Raw genomic sequence first — 15232 nt, 5'->3', positions numbered from 1 at the left:
GGTTCCAAACAATCAACTACGGGGAGTCATAGGTAGACATCGGATACATCCAGCTCATACCTCTATGTAGATAGGAACCTAGACTCAAAGACCATATGGTATACTTGGGCCAGGACGCAATAAGGTATGGCATGGCTTCACAACTACATGCAGAAGTACAACTTCTGAATCGAACGTGATTGCCACTTCAGATCTGTGTAATGGCAATATTTAACATGAAATAGCTGTCCCTAGACCCAATCACAGTCTTGACCTAGTCTTACTCTTCAGCGAGTCCCTCAATTGTCTGCGCAGAATTTTCCCACTGGGCGACTTAGGAATTTGCGACAAAACATGGATACCTCCACGCAGACGCTTATGGTTGGCAACACGCTCATTCAACCACGAGTCGATCTCAGCAATAACAACCTTCAGATTCCGTTCCCTGGCCTGGCGAGCCAACACCACAAAGCCGACCGGCAGCTCAGTAGCCATGTCATCCACCCACACGCCAGTGACGGCAGCATCTTCCACATCCGGGTGGTCCACCAGCTTCCCCTCCAACTCACTAGGAATGACCTGCATACCCTTATATTTGATCATCTCCTTAATCCGATCCTGGATAGTAACATAACCATCCCGATCGATCGTCCCGACATCTCCCGTGCGGAACCACCTCTTCCCCTCCTCGTCGACGTGGAATGACTCCGCAGTCGCTTTCTCATTGTTGTAGTACCCCATCACCACATTCGGACCGCGAACCCAGATCTCCGCAGCCTCCGTGCATCCATCCGCCAGAACGGCAGCATCCTTCATAGTCTCCGGATCGACGAAGCGAAGCTGCATATTCGGCACAATACAGCCTACGCCCGTCGTCCGCTTATCCATACGGTCATTCGGAATGGAAGTTACCACCGGCGAGGTCTCCGTCAGACCCCAAGACTGTGTAACAAAGACCTCGGTCTTGTACATGTCCATGAACTTGGCTTCTAGAGCCGCAGCTAGTTCACGCGTGAGCGGCGCGGCAGCGGATCCGATCCTGCGCACACTGCTGAGATCGTACTTGGCGAGGCGCTCGTCCTTAACGAGCAGCAGGGCAATGGGCGGAACGACGGTCAGCTCGTCGGGCCGATATTTCTCAATGCAGCTTAGGTAGAGGTCGAGGTCGAATCTCGACATGACGACTACCGTCGTGCCCCAGATTAGACATTGGCAGAGGAATACGTTCAGCCCGTAGATGTGGCTGACGGGCAGGAATGCGATGGCGGAGTCTCTTTTCGGTCGCTGGTGGGGAAGTCCGGAGTCTAGCATATGGGTACGCCATTGCTGGAGGTTGGAGGTGATGTTCTGGTGTGTTATGACGACGCCCTTGGCTGCGCCGGATGTCCCAGATGAGAAGCAGATGAACGCTGGTTGACGGTGTGCTTCGGAGGGGTTGATGGCGAGGAAGTCTGCCGGTGCGAACGTGCTGGCGAGATAATTGCAGGTGGGTAGATTGTTGACTGGCGTTTGGCCATCTATCTGGATGACTTTTTCGATAGATGTACCCTTCGCCGCCTTCCGGGCTGTCTCCAACAAAGACGAATGGACGACGATGAATCTTGCCCCGCTGGTCTGGAGCTGAGCGTTTAGCTCTCGGTAGGTCAGGGCTGCGCTGGTCGGAGCAACGATTGCCCTAGATCCCACAATTGCATGGCATACGACGGGGTAATCGATTGTATTAGGGCTGAATAGCGAGATGACATCATTGGGCTTGACGCCTATACTTTGTCGGAGACCATTAGACAGAGAGCGTGTGCGTCGCACTACATCCCCGAAGGTATACTGCTCCCCCGTGATAGCATCGATGTATAGAGGTTTGTCCAAGGGTGTATTAAGAGGATTGGAGAAGAGGTAGGAGACCAAATCCACGGATTCGATATCCAAATCTGGATATGGAGAACGGTAGACTGTCGGCATCTCGGCGATAGCAAAGCAATTGCTCTGGAATTTGATTCAAAGCATTTCTGAAGCACTTCTATGTTCAGACGGCAACGTTAAGTAGAGCTAACTGCGTTACGCGTACGGAGTTAAGTCGAATACAACCGACACCTCCGGAAGCCAAACTCGGCATTCCAGGCTCCATACGCAATCGATGAACCCCTGGAGGTGTGGGGCCCCGCCATTTTATGGCCGCGTTGTTTTCTGATTAGCGATCGACTTTGCTCCGGCTCTTCGGTATCCTCGGTTGACATTAAAGTGCGGTAATCATTAAATCCGGGATTACCGGGATATTGGTCGATCATTTCGTCAAGAGAATATTTAGTGAGGTTGGGAGTTCCAAGACCAACACAGACCGTAGCTAACTTTAGATAGATCTGCCATTGGTTAGCTTTGTTTGTTCTGTTTGCTTCTTACCCCCTTTCAGATCTCTGTAAACATTCCAACTATCCATACATCTACTGTGACACAGGACTGTGTGCATACGAAGTACATATAGTCAGCATTGCTATGACACTAATACCATGATCCTCCCCGGCCGCTCACTCATCACCTCCATCATCCGCAACGTGCAACACCCCAAACTCCAAGTCCAACCGTGTGGGGTAGACCTCACCTTAAAACGCGTTCTGAAATGGACCTCACCCAGCATAATCGACTTGGATAACCAGCACCGACAGACCGCTGCAACAGAAGAGATACCCTTCACAGCTCACGACGGGGCTAAAGAGCCATATTTGGATCTCGCGAAGGGCTCCTACCTCGTGGAGTTCAACGAGACTGTCTCCGTCCCTCTAGATGCGATGGGCCAGATCTTTGTGCGCAGCTCGTTATTCAGGTCTGGGGTGCTTTTACATGCCGGTGTGATGGATAGTGGATATGAAGGCGCTGTTGGGGCGTTGATGCAGGTGGTTAATTTTGCTGGGTTGCGAGTTTATCCTTCTGCCCGGCTGGCGCAGTTTGTCTTTCACCGGATGACGGAAGAGGTTGAGGGGTACAAGGGGGTTTATCAGGGTACTACGGCTTTGGGGTAGTTATGGGGAATGAACAGGAAAGAGAAGGACAACTACCATGCCTGAAATGTTCCAGCTTGGTCTTTCGTTTAATTGCATGCTTGACTTGAAAGGTTAATGCCTCATAGGTACTCATATTGCGTAGTCGACTATCTGGAGGCTCCTGAAAATACTGGAAGCATGTCTCATACCCCGAAGATACGTGCATGGATGCCAGATACAGACTGTCCAATACATCAGTATCAGTGCATATCCAAGGAAGGCCCAACCCACCCATTACAAAGGCTTAAGGATCCCCTTCCTGAAAGCCATATCCTGAACATCCTTCAACCAATCCCCACAGCGATAGAGCGGTGTATCAGGATACAGTCTGGTCCCCTTAAGCGTGACCTGAGCCCGAGGGGGCAGCACAGCCATACAGCACTCCTCCCGGAACCTGTCCAAGTCGCTCTCCTCAATAGTCGCAATCAGCTTCTTGGAGTCTGGCACGTATTCTGCGAGCATCTCTGGATCGGGGGTTTGTCTGGGAGTATAATCCATGCCGTTGAGGATGGTTCCCGTGACGTGGTGTAGCCAGCCTCTGTTCTCACTTGGCTCGGTTTCAATGTAGATGGCGATGTGGTTTCTCTGGGCGCCGATCGACTCGGTGGTGTAAACTTTGAGGGCCATGGTGATGATTGATGAGTTGTGTTTGCTTGGAAGTTAATGTTGAGTTGGGGAGAGATGGGGTTTTAAGGTCGAGTGGGATGTGTGTTTCAGTTGGGCTGCGGCGCTTAGATTTTGGTCTTGCCTGGGATCAAAGGAATGCAGCTTCTCTGTGTATCAAGTAGCCAAATCTTTGTAGACATGTTTGGGATTTAGGTATGGAGCTACTAAAGATGTACACTTTAGGATGAAAGAATATTTCCATCACGGCTAGAGCCCGTCTGGCTGTTGGTTCATACAATGACTACGATCCGAAACACAGGCCTCATGACCAACATCACACCTCGTTTCAGAGTGATTACATGTAGTATATCTAGGCTAGAGACTGCAGGCCGTGCGGGAGTAGCTAAGGGTCAGGGCAGGCGATAAGGAATAACAGGGTCTAGTAGGTACTACGTCCATCTTTATTTACTGCGCAACTTGTTTGTAGTCGGGGAGCTGTAAAGCTGATCAAACTCGGAAGAGCGTTGCAATATATGAAAGTTTACAGTTCTAAGCATACATGCATAACACCCAGATTCTTAGATAAGATTCAAGGCAGGATTCGGCAAAAGATGTGATGTGCTAAAGAATATGAAGTAGAACGCCTTCATGGCTTCCTGCCAAGTATGCATATGTGAAGTAGGAAATCCATATATCTGACCGATCAAAGAATATTAAGACTGGAAGTTCATGTTATAACCCCCCGTCTTCGGGTCTTGGACAAACTTGAAGTTATCCGTGGACAGGCCAAATGGGCTCAGGATACCATTTCCAAGCTGTCTCAAGTCAGCGTCGCTTTTCCAATGCTAGAATGATCATCAGGGTGACAAAGTACTCACATCCTTCAGCTTGCCCATCATATCAGCCATCTCTTTTTCCCGTGCCTTGTTGATCCGCTTGGGAAGTTCCCGCAACGCACGCTGCACGACCTTTTTGTCGTCGGCGGGGAGACTGTCGATAGCAGCAAGAGCTTGGTAGTCCTCTGCAGCACCTTGCAAGCTACCCCAGCCACCGATTTGCGTCTTCGCTTTTGCGCGTCGCAGGAGAACCTTGCCTCGAAGTCGCATGACTTTGCTCCGCAGTTCATCCTGCTCTTTCAATCGCTCCAGTTCCTTTAATTCAGCGTCTTCGTCATCTCCAGATATCTCCACCACTTCGTCTGTGTGCTTTCCCTCGGATCCCGGTAATTCTTTGCCTTCCGACTCATCGTTTTTGTCCTGCGTCGTCGGCGGAATAAGCTTGTCTAAGCGATTGATGGAGATTGTTGCAGACTCTACTGCAGCTTTCCAGTCTTCCAACTTCAAGTGACAAGCAGCGATATTGCTATGGATCACGGCGACATCGAAGTCAAGGTAGTTCGGACAGGAGGCGAGGGCTCGGTCGTAGCAGGATATCGCTTGGTCATAGACCTTTGCAATGAATAACTCATTTGCTTCTGATTTGATTTCGTGCGCTTCCTTTAGGAGCTTCTATCAAAGATAACATTGTAGTCAGTATGCGGCTCCGGTCGTAAGTCTCCAAAGCGGACTTACGGCTTCTTCCTCTGCGGGGAAGTGTGCGTCGTGAAAAACATCCTCATCGCCACTGTCATCGGCATCGACGGGAGCATCTTTGCCGTCGCGCTCGGGCGTCTTAGATGAGTCACGCATTTTGCGAAGCAGTTCGTCGAGCGAGAACACCGGACGTTGCCAAGGGCGGAATCACGGGACTGATAAGGGTTCTTCGTTCTTCCCCGCGTCTTATCAAACGCTTGTCAACATCCCACTCAGACGCTGGTAAACACACTCAACAGCAATGGCTTCCAATACCGCGTGAGTACACAGCGGCGTGTCGTCTGCAATTGAAAATTAATTGACGATGTCGACAGCCTTCCCCGCATCCGAGCATGTCTCTTCGACATGGACGGCTTGCTGATTGACTCAGAGGATCTGTACACCGTGATCACAAATGAGATCCTCCAGAAATACGGCAGACCCTTGCTGCCGTGGTCAATCAAGGCCCAAATGCAGGGTCGTCCCGCGCCAGAGGTATGTGACACTATATCTATCGCCGGGTAGTCACACACTCTTACCACGTTTAGGCCGGCAAAATCTTCCACGACTTTGCCCAGCTCCCCATCAGTGACGAGCAGCTGAACGAGGAGCGCACAGCACTGCAACGACACTACTTCCCAAAGTCCCAACCTCTCGCCGGTGTGCCCGCTCTGCTGTCCAATCTGGTATCCACGCAGTCCACCGATGAGCCCGTGTACATTGCGCTAGCGACCTCGTCGCACAGAGCCAACTACAAGTTAAAGACCGACCATCTGACTGAGCTATTCTCGCGATTCCCAGAAGCTAACAAGGTTCTCGGTGACGATCCCCGTATCGGTAAGGGGCGAGGCAAGCCTCTTCCGGATATCTACTTGCTTGCGCTGGAGACCATCAACGCAGACCTGCGTAGCAAGGGAAAGACAGAGATTAAGCCTGAGGAGTGTCTTGTGTTCGAGGATGCCGTGCCAGGCGTTGAGGCTGGTCGCCGTGCTGGCATGCAGGTTGTCTGGTGTCCCCACCCGGGTCTCCTTGAAGCCTTTGCGGGCCGGGAAGAAGAGGTGCTTGCTGGGATCACTGGTTCGCATAAGGAGGAGGAGAAATCGGATGCTGAGAAGGAGGCAGAGGAACTTCAGGCTTGGCGCGTTCAGGGTGCTGGTATGCCCGGGAAGATTGGTGATGGCTTTGGTCAGCTCTTTTCTACTTTGGAAGACTTCCCGTATGAGAAGTATGGCATCCGGATACCTTGATGGGCCACTTTGACTTTTGAAAAAGGAGCGTGGGTACATATTGCGCTTTCTTTAGGAGGTTGATAGAGAATACACACGACCGGTGGATCGACTCGCTAGAAAGCGATTTACGTTCATGCATTGACGAATGAATGTGGACAAGGCTCTGTTCATTATTGCTTTGTGCATCAACTCATGGGCTCTGTGTCATTATCTGTCTCTGTCTCTGATATGATATTCGGCATTGACCAGACCTTGAGAGAATTATCAGGTGGTCTGATGTCGGTATCTTGGAGCTCTTCATCGGAATCCTGATCCGTATCGAAATGTCGCTGTCCAGAGCAAGTTGCAACTACACCTCCCATTGGGTGGAAGACTGCACTTGTCACGGCATCTGTCATATATTAGCGCTGTGACACCTTTGGTAATGTCAACAAACTCACCGTCATGGACCCTGAACTCGCGATCAGGGTCCTTGCCCCCTACACAGTGCTCCGGACTCTCCCAAACCCTCATGAACCCGTCGGTACCGCCAGCCCAAATCTCATGGGCACCATCAGGGCCAGACGGGACAACATCGATTTTCATGCGTTGATTGGTAGATGCCTTGCGTCCGCGCAAGTGTCCGAGCAATTGCCCCGTGACACGAACATCATAGACCAAGACGCCGTCACTCTTCCGCTCAGCGATGTACAGATACCTTCCACAGGGGCTCCAAACAATCTGCGTAACACCACGGCCCCCAATATCACGATTGGCAGGGGTCTTGGCTATGCTGAAAGTTCCAAGGAGCTCACCGGACCCATTGGAGCTGTAGAGCCCGACATGTCTGGTGAAAGTGCCAGCGGCGAGAATCCCATCTCCGCTGGGATTCAAAGCGAGAGCAGAGACAATACCCTTCATACCGACACCACCACCAACTATCTGCTTGCGCTTGCTGGGTATAGTTGGCATCGAGGATACAGGGCCTGAAAGACCCGTCCGGGACACATCGAAGAGACAGATAAGGCTATCTGAGCCGGTGAGGAAGTGAGTGCCGCCAAGTGCAGATGGGTAGATTATCGAATGTGGTGTTATGAATGCTTCTGTCATTGGATTCACCAGAGAATAGCTTGCCACCGATACGGGAGCTAGAGCCGACGATAGCCTAATCGGGTGATCACGGACGGATGAGAGGAAGAGGGTGGTAGATGGATCCTGGAGGTTATAAAAGGGATATATAGCGGTGGCATAAGTTGGCTCCGCCGAGCGGAGAGTTGAGTATGGGGATAGTTTGTGCATAGGTTTGTCCTCCAGTAGATCCGGTGGTCTGACTTTATGAGCAGGAGAATCATGAATTCCAGGGATGTGCAGACTTACAGGATCCATGTTCTGATGGAATGATCCGCCGAGTCAGTCACCAACGTCGTCCCATCTGGAGTCCTGTAGATTCTGAGGTCAATAAGCCATGATCAGACATTGTTGCCACGGGATCTTACCATTCTGCGCTCTTAAAATACCAGATGTTCGTATCTTGGCTGGTTGGCCCGTCAAGGGGTGTTGCTTCAACTTGAGCTTGGGCCGGTGAAGAGGCAGCCGAGGAGCGCCTTGAAGTGTGGCATAGGGATAACTCCCTTGCACTGGATACTTGTGTTGATGCCACGCACACTGGCGTCTTTTCTCCAGTGATCTCGTCATCCATACTGCGTAATAAGTATATCTGAAAAGACAAAGATGTTTGTTGAAGGTCCCAGACAAAACCATTAGATCACTGGCCCATTTTTCTCACTCTCGAATGGCACCAGGTTTGAGGGGTATTGAATTGGAAGTGTCAACTCAGACTTGTGGGAAGATGTAGATAGAAGAGGCTTGTGTAGTCACCAAGTCTGACATCCCCATCATACCAGGATAATCAATTGCATTAGATAGACCTCGAGTACTAGTAGCGGCATCAGCAGCGGCTGCAGCGCAGTCATAGAAGGATTTAAAGTGATTGTTCCCGTTTCTGCCTTAGGCAGCCTTATGAAGCCTTCTGTCTGATCCCGCCCAGAAAAGGTCAGCTAGATGACTTCTCTGATCTCTCAGACTCTCTCAGACTCTCTTCAGTCTTCTTCTTTTCTTTTTCACAATAACATCGAAGTAAAGCAAGAATTCAAAAGCCTTACTCGTTATCTACTCCGTAGGTTGATGAAGATAATCCGGATCGGATAAACGTAGTCCCGACGAGCTTCGCGCATTCCGCAAATCGCAATTATCGCGCAGCTTTGTTCTTATTGAAGGAGCCCATTGACAGGCTCTACACCCCTTCAATCAATACATATCATCACATCTCGAACCATGTTTACTCCTAAGACATCGGCGCCTGCCACAGGCGGACTTTCGCTGACCACAAATTCTTTGTTGTGGGTGCCTCCTTCCCATCTGTCTTCGTCTTTGTTTGCACCTATCAGACCCATTTCTTTACCCCAGGCTCTGATTCGCTCCATCATTCTCTATTCCAGTCTTCCGCTCTCCGCGGGCTACAGACTGGGTAGACCCCATCGATCTTCCTCGGGCAAATAAGCTAACTGCGACATTCATAAACAGCGGCGGCAACACAACCTCATCTACAGCTACTCCAGGCGCGACGAGTAGTCTTTTCGGGAACACCGCAAACTCAACCACACCTAAGCCAGCAGGAAGCTTGTTTGGCGCCCCAGCGGCATCGGCTGCTGGAACCACACCACAATCTCAACCGACCGCACCCAGCATGTTCGGAGGTCAACAACAGACTGGCAGCAGCCTTTTCGGTTCCTCAACTACCCCAGCCACAAAACCTGCTGGAAGCAATCTGTTCGGTGGGGCAACTGCTGGCGCTGGCACCAGCACTACCCAGGGAACAACTGGCGGTAGCTCTTTGTTCGGCGGCGGCACATCTACGGCGCAAACTCAAGCGAAGCCGGCCTTCGGGGGTCTCGGTGGTGGCCTTGGGGGCGGTGGTCTCGGGGGCGGACTTGGTGGAGGATCAACAGGAGGAGCTACTGGGGGTCTATTGTGAGTGATCGCAGTACTCTTACTTGTCTCATCTCCTGGCTCATATTCTAACGATATACAGCGGTGGAGGTCAGAACACAACCCAACAGCAACAGCAGCCTCAAAAACCTTCTCTTGGTATCTTCGGCCAATCGGCAGCTGCCCCGAGCACACAACCAACGCTGCAACAGAGTACAGCTACCAGCACAGTGATTCCGGGTGTGAAAGTCGACGTGAGCAACCTGCTGCCTACCACGAAGTTCGAAAGCTGTGCCGACGAGATTCGAAGCCAAATCGAGGCCATCGACAAACACATTCTGAATCAAATGAAGATGTGCCACGAGGTCGGGGATCTACTTCCCACCATTGAACAGCAGGGTGCTACAATTCCCAACGATGTGGAATTTGTGCAAGGCAAATTAGAGACCATTCAGCATGCACTCGAGAACGATGCCAGTGACATTGATGGGCTGCGCAGCCTTGTTACACGGGATGCGGCCGAGGCCCAAGTTGCATTCCGCGCTATTGATACCTTGAAGCTGCCCCTACAATACCAAACGACTGCCCGCGGCGGATGGTGGTCTGTGCAAGATCAACAAATTCCGGAGCGATCCATGCGCTCCAGTCGCAAAAACACTCTGGCTCTTCCCGATGGCGTGGAAGGCGACTCATCTGCGACAGATATCAACGGTGTTCCCGTCAACCTGGTGGACTATTTCTCCCACCGCACCAAGGAGATGCACGAAGTTCTTGGGAAATTTACCGGCAACCTCAAGGAGATCGAGGACCATCTTCATGGTGTTGAGGCCAATCTCAATCGCCAGATCAGCGACTTTGTGAGCTCCAAGTCTCGTGATGCCGGCGCGGGGGCACCCCGTTCTACCAAGGCGGATCTTGCTGCGGTCCTCACAGATGTGGAGACTGGCATTATGGGCGTTGCCACTCGTTTGAGCAATGTGTCGGAACAGGTGCAGGATCTGTCTACTTGAGAACAGCGGCTTTACCTCTGGTAGTTGGGAGCTAGGAGTTTGATCTGTACTATTATGGAAGCTGATATTCAGCATGCGAACATGACATCCCACAATTTATCAGTGGAATTGAGCTTCTCATTCGTCTAATCTGAGTTGTAGGCTGAGCTTACAGATGAAACAAGGTAGATCTTAGATGTACTATCGCGAGTAGGCCCGGTAACGTGAGATGGCCCCACTCTGGCGTGATCGCCGCCTTGGCGCCTTCTTAATCTCAACCACCACTCACCAGGCTGCAGTCGATCATACATAGCACAGTGAAAAATCATACAGATCAGACACGCGTCCAGGATGCCTGACTTGAAGATCGCTGAACCAGCGGTGAGGGTGAGGTAATACCTATTCAGCTGAACATCCAGTCTCTGAAGTTCATTCGACCAAGATGGCAATTCCTGCGATAAATGGCGTGCTCATCCTCAAATCCTGGGGAGAGCTACGGAGAAGCGGGTCTCAGTTACGATTTTCACCCCTGGAACTGGCGATTCGATGCTGGCCTGAAATCACCTACGATGATTCATGGAGATTGCGCCATCCCGTCAACTCCGAGCAGGTCAAGAATTGCGTTATTCAGGCATCCAAACGAGGCTTGCACACTTGACTCCATACTGTGTAGATCGCTTCTATATAAACTGTTTTCCTTCCCTCATGTCTAGGTCCATTCAAACTTAACATTCAGACAAACCTACTCAACATTCACACTTCTGAATATCAAGATCATCTGCTGTCGTCCTTTGAGCATCTTATCACTTGCATCTAATTACATTATATCCTGCATATCTGTTCAATATCTCATTCTTCATCGACATGGCGCCATCTTTGGAAGAACCCGTGGTTACGGTTGCACCATCTGTGACCAAGTCTACAGTACCTGTGGTCGCAAAGGATATCGTACCTGGAGACAATAAGTTCGGATATCAGCCTGGTCGGACCTTGGTCGCGAAACACGGCAACTACGCATACGAAGATTTTTTTGCCCTCTTTCCCAAACATTCAATGGCCCCCGCTTGAAGAGGTCCCCTACGAGGACAAGGGATTGCGAGGGGACCCCAAATTCCGGAACCTGTTGCGAGATGCCACAGCAGTTTTTGATCTCAACCCTAAGATTGGAACTGAAATCCACGGCGTTGATTTGTCGAAGCTCGATGATGCACAGCGGGATGACCTCGCTCGGCTGATCGCATACCGAGGTGTCGTCTTCTTCCGTTCCCAGAAGAACTTTGATATCGAGGCTCAGCGCCAATTGGGTCAATACTGGGGCAAGCTGCACAAGGTAAGATATCTCACCAGAACCAGGTTTATGGAAGATCCATACTAACGGCTCATAGCACGCCACTACATCGGTCCCTCGAAAGCAGGGTCTCGAGGATGTTCACGTCGTCTACACTGGCGACAATTCAAGCGACAACCGCGCTCTCTTCCAACCCAGCTTCTTGTGGCACTCAGACGTGACCTACGAAATCCAACCACCATCATACACATCACTCAAGCTTTTAACCGGGCCACCCCGTGGCGGCGGTGGCGACACCCTCTGGACCTCACAATACGCCGCCTATGACATCCTCTCCTCACACATGCAAAACTATCTCAAGGGCCTAACGGCCCTCCACTCGGCCGACATGCAAGCCAATGATTCCCGGGCCCTGGGTCGCCCTGTGCGCCGGGAACCCGTCACCACCGAGCACCCTCTCATCCGCACGAACCCAGTCACAGGCTGGAACGGACTATTCTTCAACCCGGGCTTCGTGACGAAGATCGTCGGCATCCCGGCCGCGGAAAGCAATGCTATCATCAGCTTCCTCACAGAGGTAATTGCCACTACACAGGAGATGCATGCCCGCTTCTCATGGAATGAGGATGACGTTGCGTTGTGGGATAATAGGTCTACCAACCACAGTGCTTCTTATGGCTTTACGCCGCATCGTCGCCATGCTGTGCGTGTTGCGGTGCAAGCGGAGAAACCTGTGCTGGAGGAGTCTGGGAAGTCTCAGGAGGATGAGTTGAATGCTTTGTATGGACTGCCGGCGGTCAATAAGGATGGCTCTCGACAGTCCAACTACAATGATTAGGACACGCGGAAGTCAAGATTTGTGGTTCATGGTCCTTTTCCTTTCTATCATTTCTATCATAGCAATTAGCGATAATATCATATCAGCGAAATATCATTCTCTTTCTCATTGCAACATGTGCTGCTGGTAAGGTGTCCTGCGTTGCCTTTTGATGTCCACTTGTGTTTACTTTCCTGGTTGCAGTTGCCTTGACTTTGAAGCTCACACTTTCCTATTCCTTCCCAACATGAAAAGACAGAACAAAACAAACATACATGGACTGTGTGATCAACTACTTCTTCCTCTCCCTCTCCGCCTTTCTTCTTCGTATCTTCCTTTACATTCATCTCACCATCCTTCGTATCTCCACGTGTTTATCCCGCATTCATCAAATTTTCTTGCACGTGCCTTCATCTATCTCGTATCTCCCACAGTTATGGCTTCTCAGAACCATACCCTTCTCGAGTACGCTAGGCACTACAAGCTCGCCGAGGACTCTGACAGCTATGCCCATCTCGCCTATGAGGATGAGACCTTTGAGTCCGACATTAGCTCGTCTCTCCCGGCTCTCCCCCCTCACTGCCAGGGGCTCCGACCTGAGAACCCAGAACAACGCATGGGAGAACTTGAGTATCGCTTCTGTAGCGATATCTATTACTCAAAACTCCCGAAAGACCCCAAGGCGGTGGACCTGCTGAGCACCTGTCTAAAGAGCGACGTGCAGAACAAGAACATCTGGCGCGGCATCCTTCCCAAGGTTGACCTAGAAGAGGATGCTCCTGAGCCAGAACTGAACTCAGCTGAGGGAGAGAGGCTCCTCGCAGGTCACCCATCGTCTCAGGTTCGAGATTACGAAAACAACTACCCGCCGTCTGTCTCGTCAAATGAGTCCGACGACATGGAAACCGAAGACATGGAGTCCGACGATATGGAAACCGACGACATGGAGTCCGACGATATGGAGACCGACGTGGATGAGGATCAGGTCGATCAATCCACTTCCGAAGATGAGGAAAACCCGAATGTCCCGGAGTTCTCTCGCGACGTCTTTGAGCTGTACAACTCGGAGGAGCTGTCCCAGCAAAGCGGCATCCATTACGATCAATCTGGCAACCCCGTGTACGTATCTGGCTACACCGCTTCAGCCTCCCAGAATGTCGGCATAGCGGCTGGTCACGGCGGACAAATTGACAGTTCCATTCTGGAGCCGGGAACACAGGAGTTGCCGTACGAAAGTCTCGAAACTGACTCTGTCTTCTTTGCTCATAACGAGTACCAGCTTCCCTATGTCGCCGAGGAAGGAATTGATGAGGAAATGTATGATGACAATGAGGACGGGGAGTACGAGGATGACGAAGAGTACGAGGCTGATGAGGAGGACAGCATGGATTATCATGTGAGAATTCGGACGGTTTATCATTGTTGTTGGACATAGCTAATCAAACCACAGTAATCCATCATCTGCCCTCCCCATAAGATGAGGCCATGGTTGGCCCATATTTGGCCGACGTAAGTCTATGCCATTACCCCAGTCAACACTTTCTGTCACTTTTCTGATCTGACCAATAATGGTAGTTCTCACAGTCCGAGGCTGCGACTCCGTGAACCGAAAGCTTGGGACAAATCGTGGAGGAGAGAGTGCCCTGTATCAGTACTGGCTATCGGATGTACTAGCAGGAAGGATGATAACCGCTCCCATCGTGATAATATGAAATCCCATGTTGCAATCCCTGAGTCCACCACCGTACATAACTTCTATCCCAGTTCTGCCGCTGGATGGAAGGTAGTATTATTCCCCTGCTATTCTTCGGGATTTCGCGACCTTTCCTACAGTTGCCACAATAGCGACAAAGTTGTTGAAGGTTTTGATATTTCTTCTGAATATTCGCAGCAACGTAGCTTGCAAGACTTGAACCCCTCGGAGGTCCTTTTGGAGTCTGACTTCCGATGACTCGGTATCAGGAGAATGGATGATATGGGGAGATCAGTTTCTTCACTGACAAGGGTGTATGCCAGAACGGAGATGCAACCGAGGCTGCAATAGAGAATTGGCTGGTGCACATGTTGGTGTGTTGCTGTACAATTCCTTGCCTTGCTCAGCCGTCTTCGGCGAGTAACCGTTCTCTTCGCCCCCGGTCTTGCTCTTGCACAGACCAGGAAGCTGGTGAGTACCTAGTATGGTAGTTGGATATAGATGATAAGACGGCATATGAGGCATTTGTACTCCGTAGGCTGAGAGCCTTTTCTCTTAGTGTGATTCTGCGAAATGGGAATTTGAATATGGAATCGTGAATTCAACTCAACGATAATTATCTCCAAGAATAGAGCGCTATGTACATTCATTCGTACAACAGGCAGCGAGAAAACAACATGGGAATGCATGAAGGACTTCAAAAGCACAATCTAGATGGAATCCCCATCACCGCTGGCCGAGTCATACAGACTCATACTGGCCCTCACTGACACCTCAGGCACCTGAGCCGCAGCTATATCATGCACCGGCCACGCGGCACGCCTTGAAACAATCGGTTTTCTGGCACGTTGCCACGTTTGACTAGGCCAACCGAGAGTCCTTTGTTGACAACGACTGCCATCCGGCACCGGGGTCCGGTATAGTCCGGGAGCACCTTCTAGCAGTACCAAAATACGGCCAAACGGCCATGATGCCAAGAGTGTGGCTGAGGGAAGAAGCCCGTCTCAGTCAGACAACCATTCCAAGTTCCCTGATCCGTTCTCACGAACCCCCGCCAG

At 51.0% G+C, this 15232-nt stretch overlaps 9 protein-coding genes across 9 annotated transcripts; 5 read left to right on the top strand and 4 right to left on the bottom strand.

Moving 5' to 3' along the window:
- Positions 1-240: 240 nt before the first annotated feature.
- N7515_010243 (acyl--CoA ligase) lies at positions 241-1938 on the bottom strand (the record flags this gene model as incomplete). Its single annotated transcript, XM_056670986.1, has 1 exon — positions 241-1938. The coding sequence occupies one exon, from the start codon at positions 1936-1938 to the stop codon at positions 241-243; it is 1698 nt and encodes a 565-aa protein (XP_056517359.1).
- Positions 1939-2483: 545 nt separating this feature from the next.
- On the top strand, positions 2484-2993 carry N7515_010242 (putative dUTP diphosphatase Dut; the record flags this gene model as incomplete). The annotated part of the gene is made up of 1 exon (XM_056670985.1): positions 2484-2993. One exon carries the CDS (start codon positions 2484-2486, stop codon positions 2991-2993), a length of 510 nt encoding a protein of 169 aa, XP_056517358.1.
- Positions 2994-3248: 255 nt separating this feature from the next.
- N7515_010241 (uncharacterized protein) lies at positions 3249-3641 on the bottom strand (the record flags this gene model as incomplete). Its single annotated transcript, XM_056670984.1, has 1 exon — positions 3249-3641. One exon carries the CDS (start codon positions 3639-3641, stop codon positions 3249-3251), a length of 393 nt encoding a protein of 130 aa, XP_056517357.1.
- A 692-nt stretch (positions 3642-4333) lies between these two features.
- Positions 4334-5308, bottom strand: N7515_010240 (uncharacterized protein; the record flags this gene model as incomplete). Its single annotated transcript, XM_056670983.1, has 3 exons — positions 4334-4435; positions 4499-5128; positions 5192-5308. The coding sequence occupies 3 exons, from the start codon at positions 5306-5308 to the stop codon at positions 4334-4336; spliced, it is 849 nt and encodes a 282-aa protein (XP_056517356.1).
- Positions 5309-5453: 145 nt separating this feature from the next.
- N7515_010239 (haloacid dehalogenase superfamily protein) lies at positions 5454-6438 on the top strand (the record flags this gene model as incomplete). The annotated part of the gene is made up of 3 exons (XM_056670982.1): positions 5454-5470; positions 5527-5686; positions 5740-6438. The coding sequence occupies 3 exons, from the start codon at positions 5454-5456 to the stop codon at positions 6436-6438; spliced, it is 876 nt and encodes a 291-aa protein (XP_056517355.1).
- Positions 6439-6605: 167 nt separating this feature from the next.
- On the bottom strand, positions 6606-8098 carry N7515_010238 (uncharacterized protein; the record flags this gene model as incomplete). The annotated part of the gene is made up of 4 exons (XM_056670981.1): positions 6606-6811; positions 6861-7726; positions 7777-7839; positions 7896-8098. 4 exons carry the CDS (start codon positions 8096-8098, stop codon positions 6606-6608), a joined length of 1338 nt encoding a protein of 445 aa, XP_056517354.1.
- A 635-nt stretch (positions 8099-8733) lies between these two features.
- N7515_010237 (nucleoporin FG repeat-containing protein) lies at positions 8734-10397 on the top strand (the record flags this gene model as incomplete). Its single annotated transcript, XM_056670980.1, has 3 exons — positions 8734-8831; positions 8983-9429; positions 9491-10397. 3 exons carry the CDS (start codon positions 8734-8736, stop codon positions 10395-10397), a joined length of 1452 nt encoding a protein of 483 aa, XP_056517353.1.
- An 843-nt stretch (positions 10398-11240) lies between these two features.
- N7515_010236 (TauD/TfdA dioxygenase family protein) lies at positions 11241-12502 on the top strand (the record flags this gene model as incomplete). The annotated part of the gene is given in 3 exon segments (XM_056670979.1): positions 11241-11341; positions 11355-11706; positions 11762-12502. 3 exon segments carry the CDS (start codon positions 11241-11243, stop codon positions 12500-12502), a joined length of 1194 nt encoding a protein of 397 aa, XP_056517352.1.
- A 415-nt stretch (positions 12503-12917) lies between these two features.
- On the top strand, positions 12918-13934 carry N7515_010235 (uncharacterized protein; the record flags this gene model as incomplete). The annotated part of the gene is made up of 2 exons (XM_056670978.1): positions 12918-13877; positions 13932-13934. The coding sequence occupies 2 exons, from the start codon at positions 12918-12920 to the stop codon at positions 13932-13934; spliced, it is 963 nt and encodes a 320-aa protein (XP_056517351.1).
- Between the last annotated feature and the right edge of the window lie 1298 nt (positions 13935-15232).

This window comes from Penicillium bovifimosum, assembly GCF_028826915.1.
Source record: "Penicillium bovifimosum strain IBT 22155 chromosome Unknown utg000008l_segment0_segment0, whole genome shotgun sequence".
Taxonomy (NCBI): Eukaryota; Fungi; Ascomycota; class Eurotiomycetes; order Eurotiales; family Aspergillaceae; genus Penicillium; species Penicillium bovifimosum.
The sequence above is the reverse complement of the archived record's forward strand: the minus strand, read 5'-3'. Positions and strand labels throughout refer to the sequence as shown.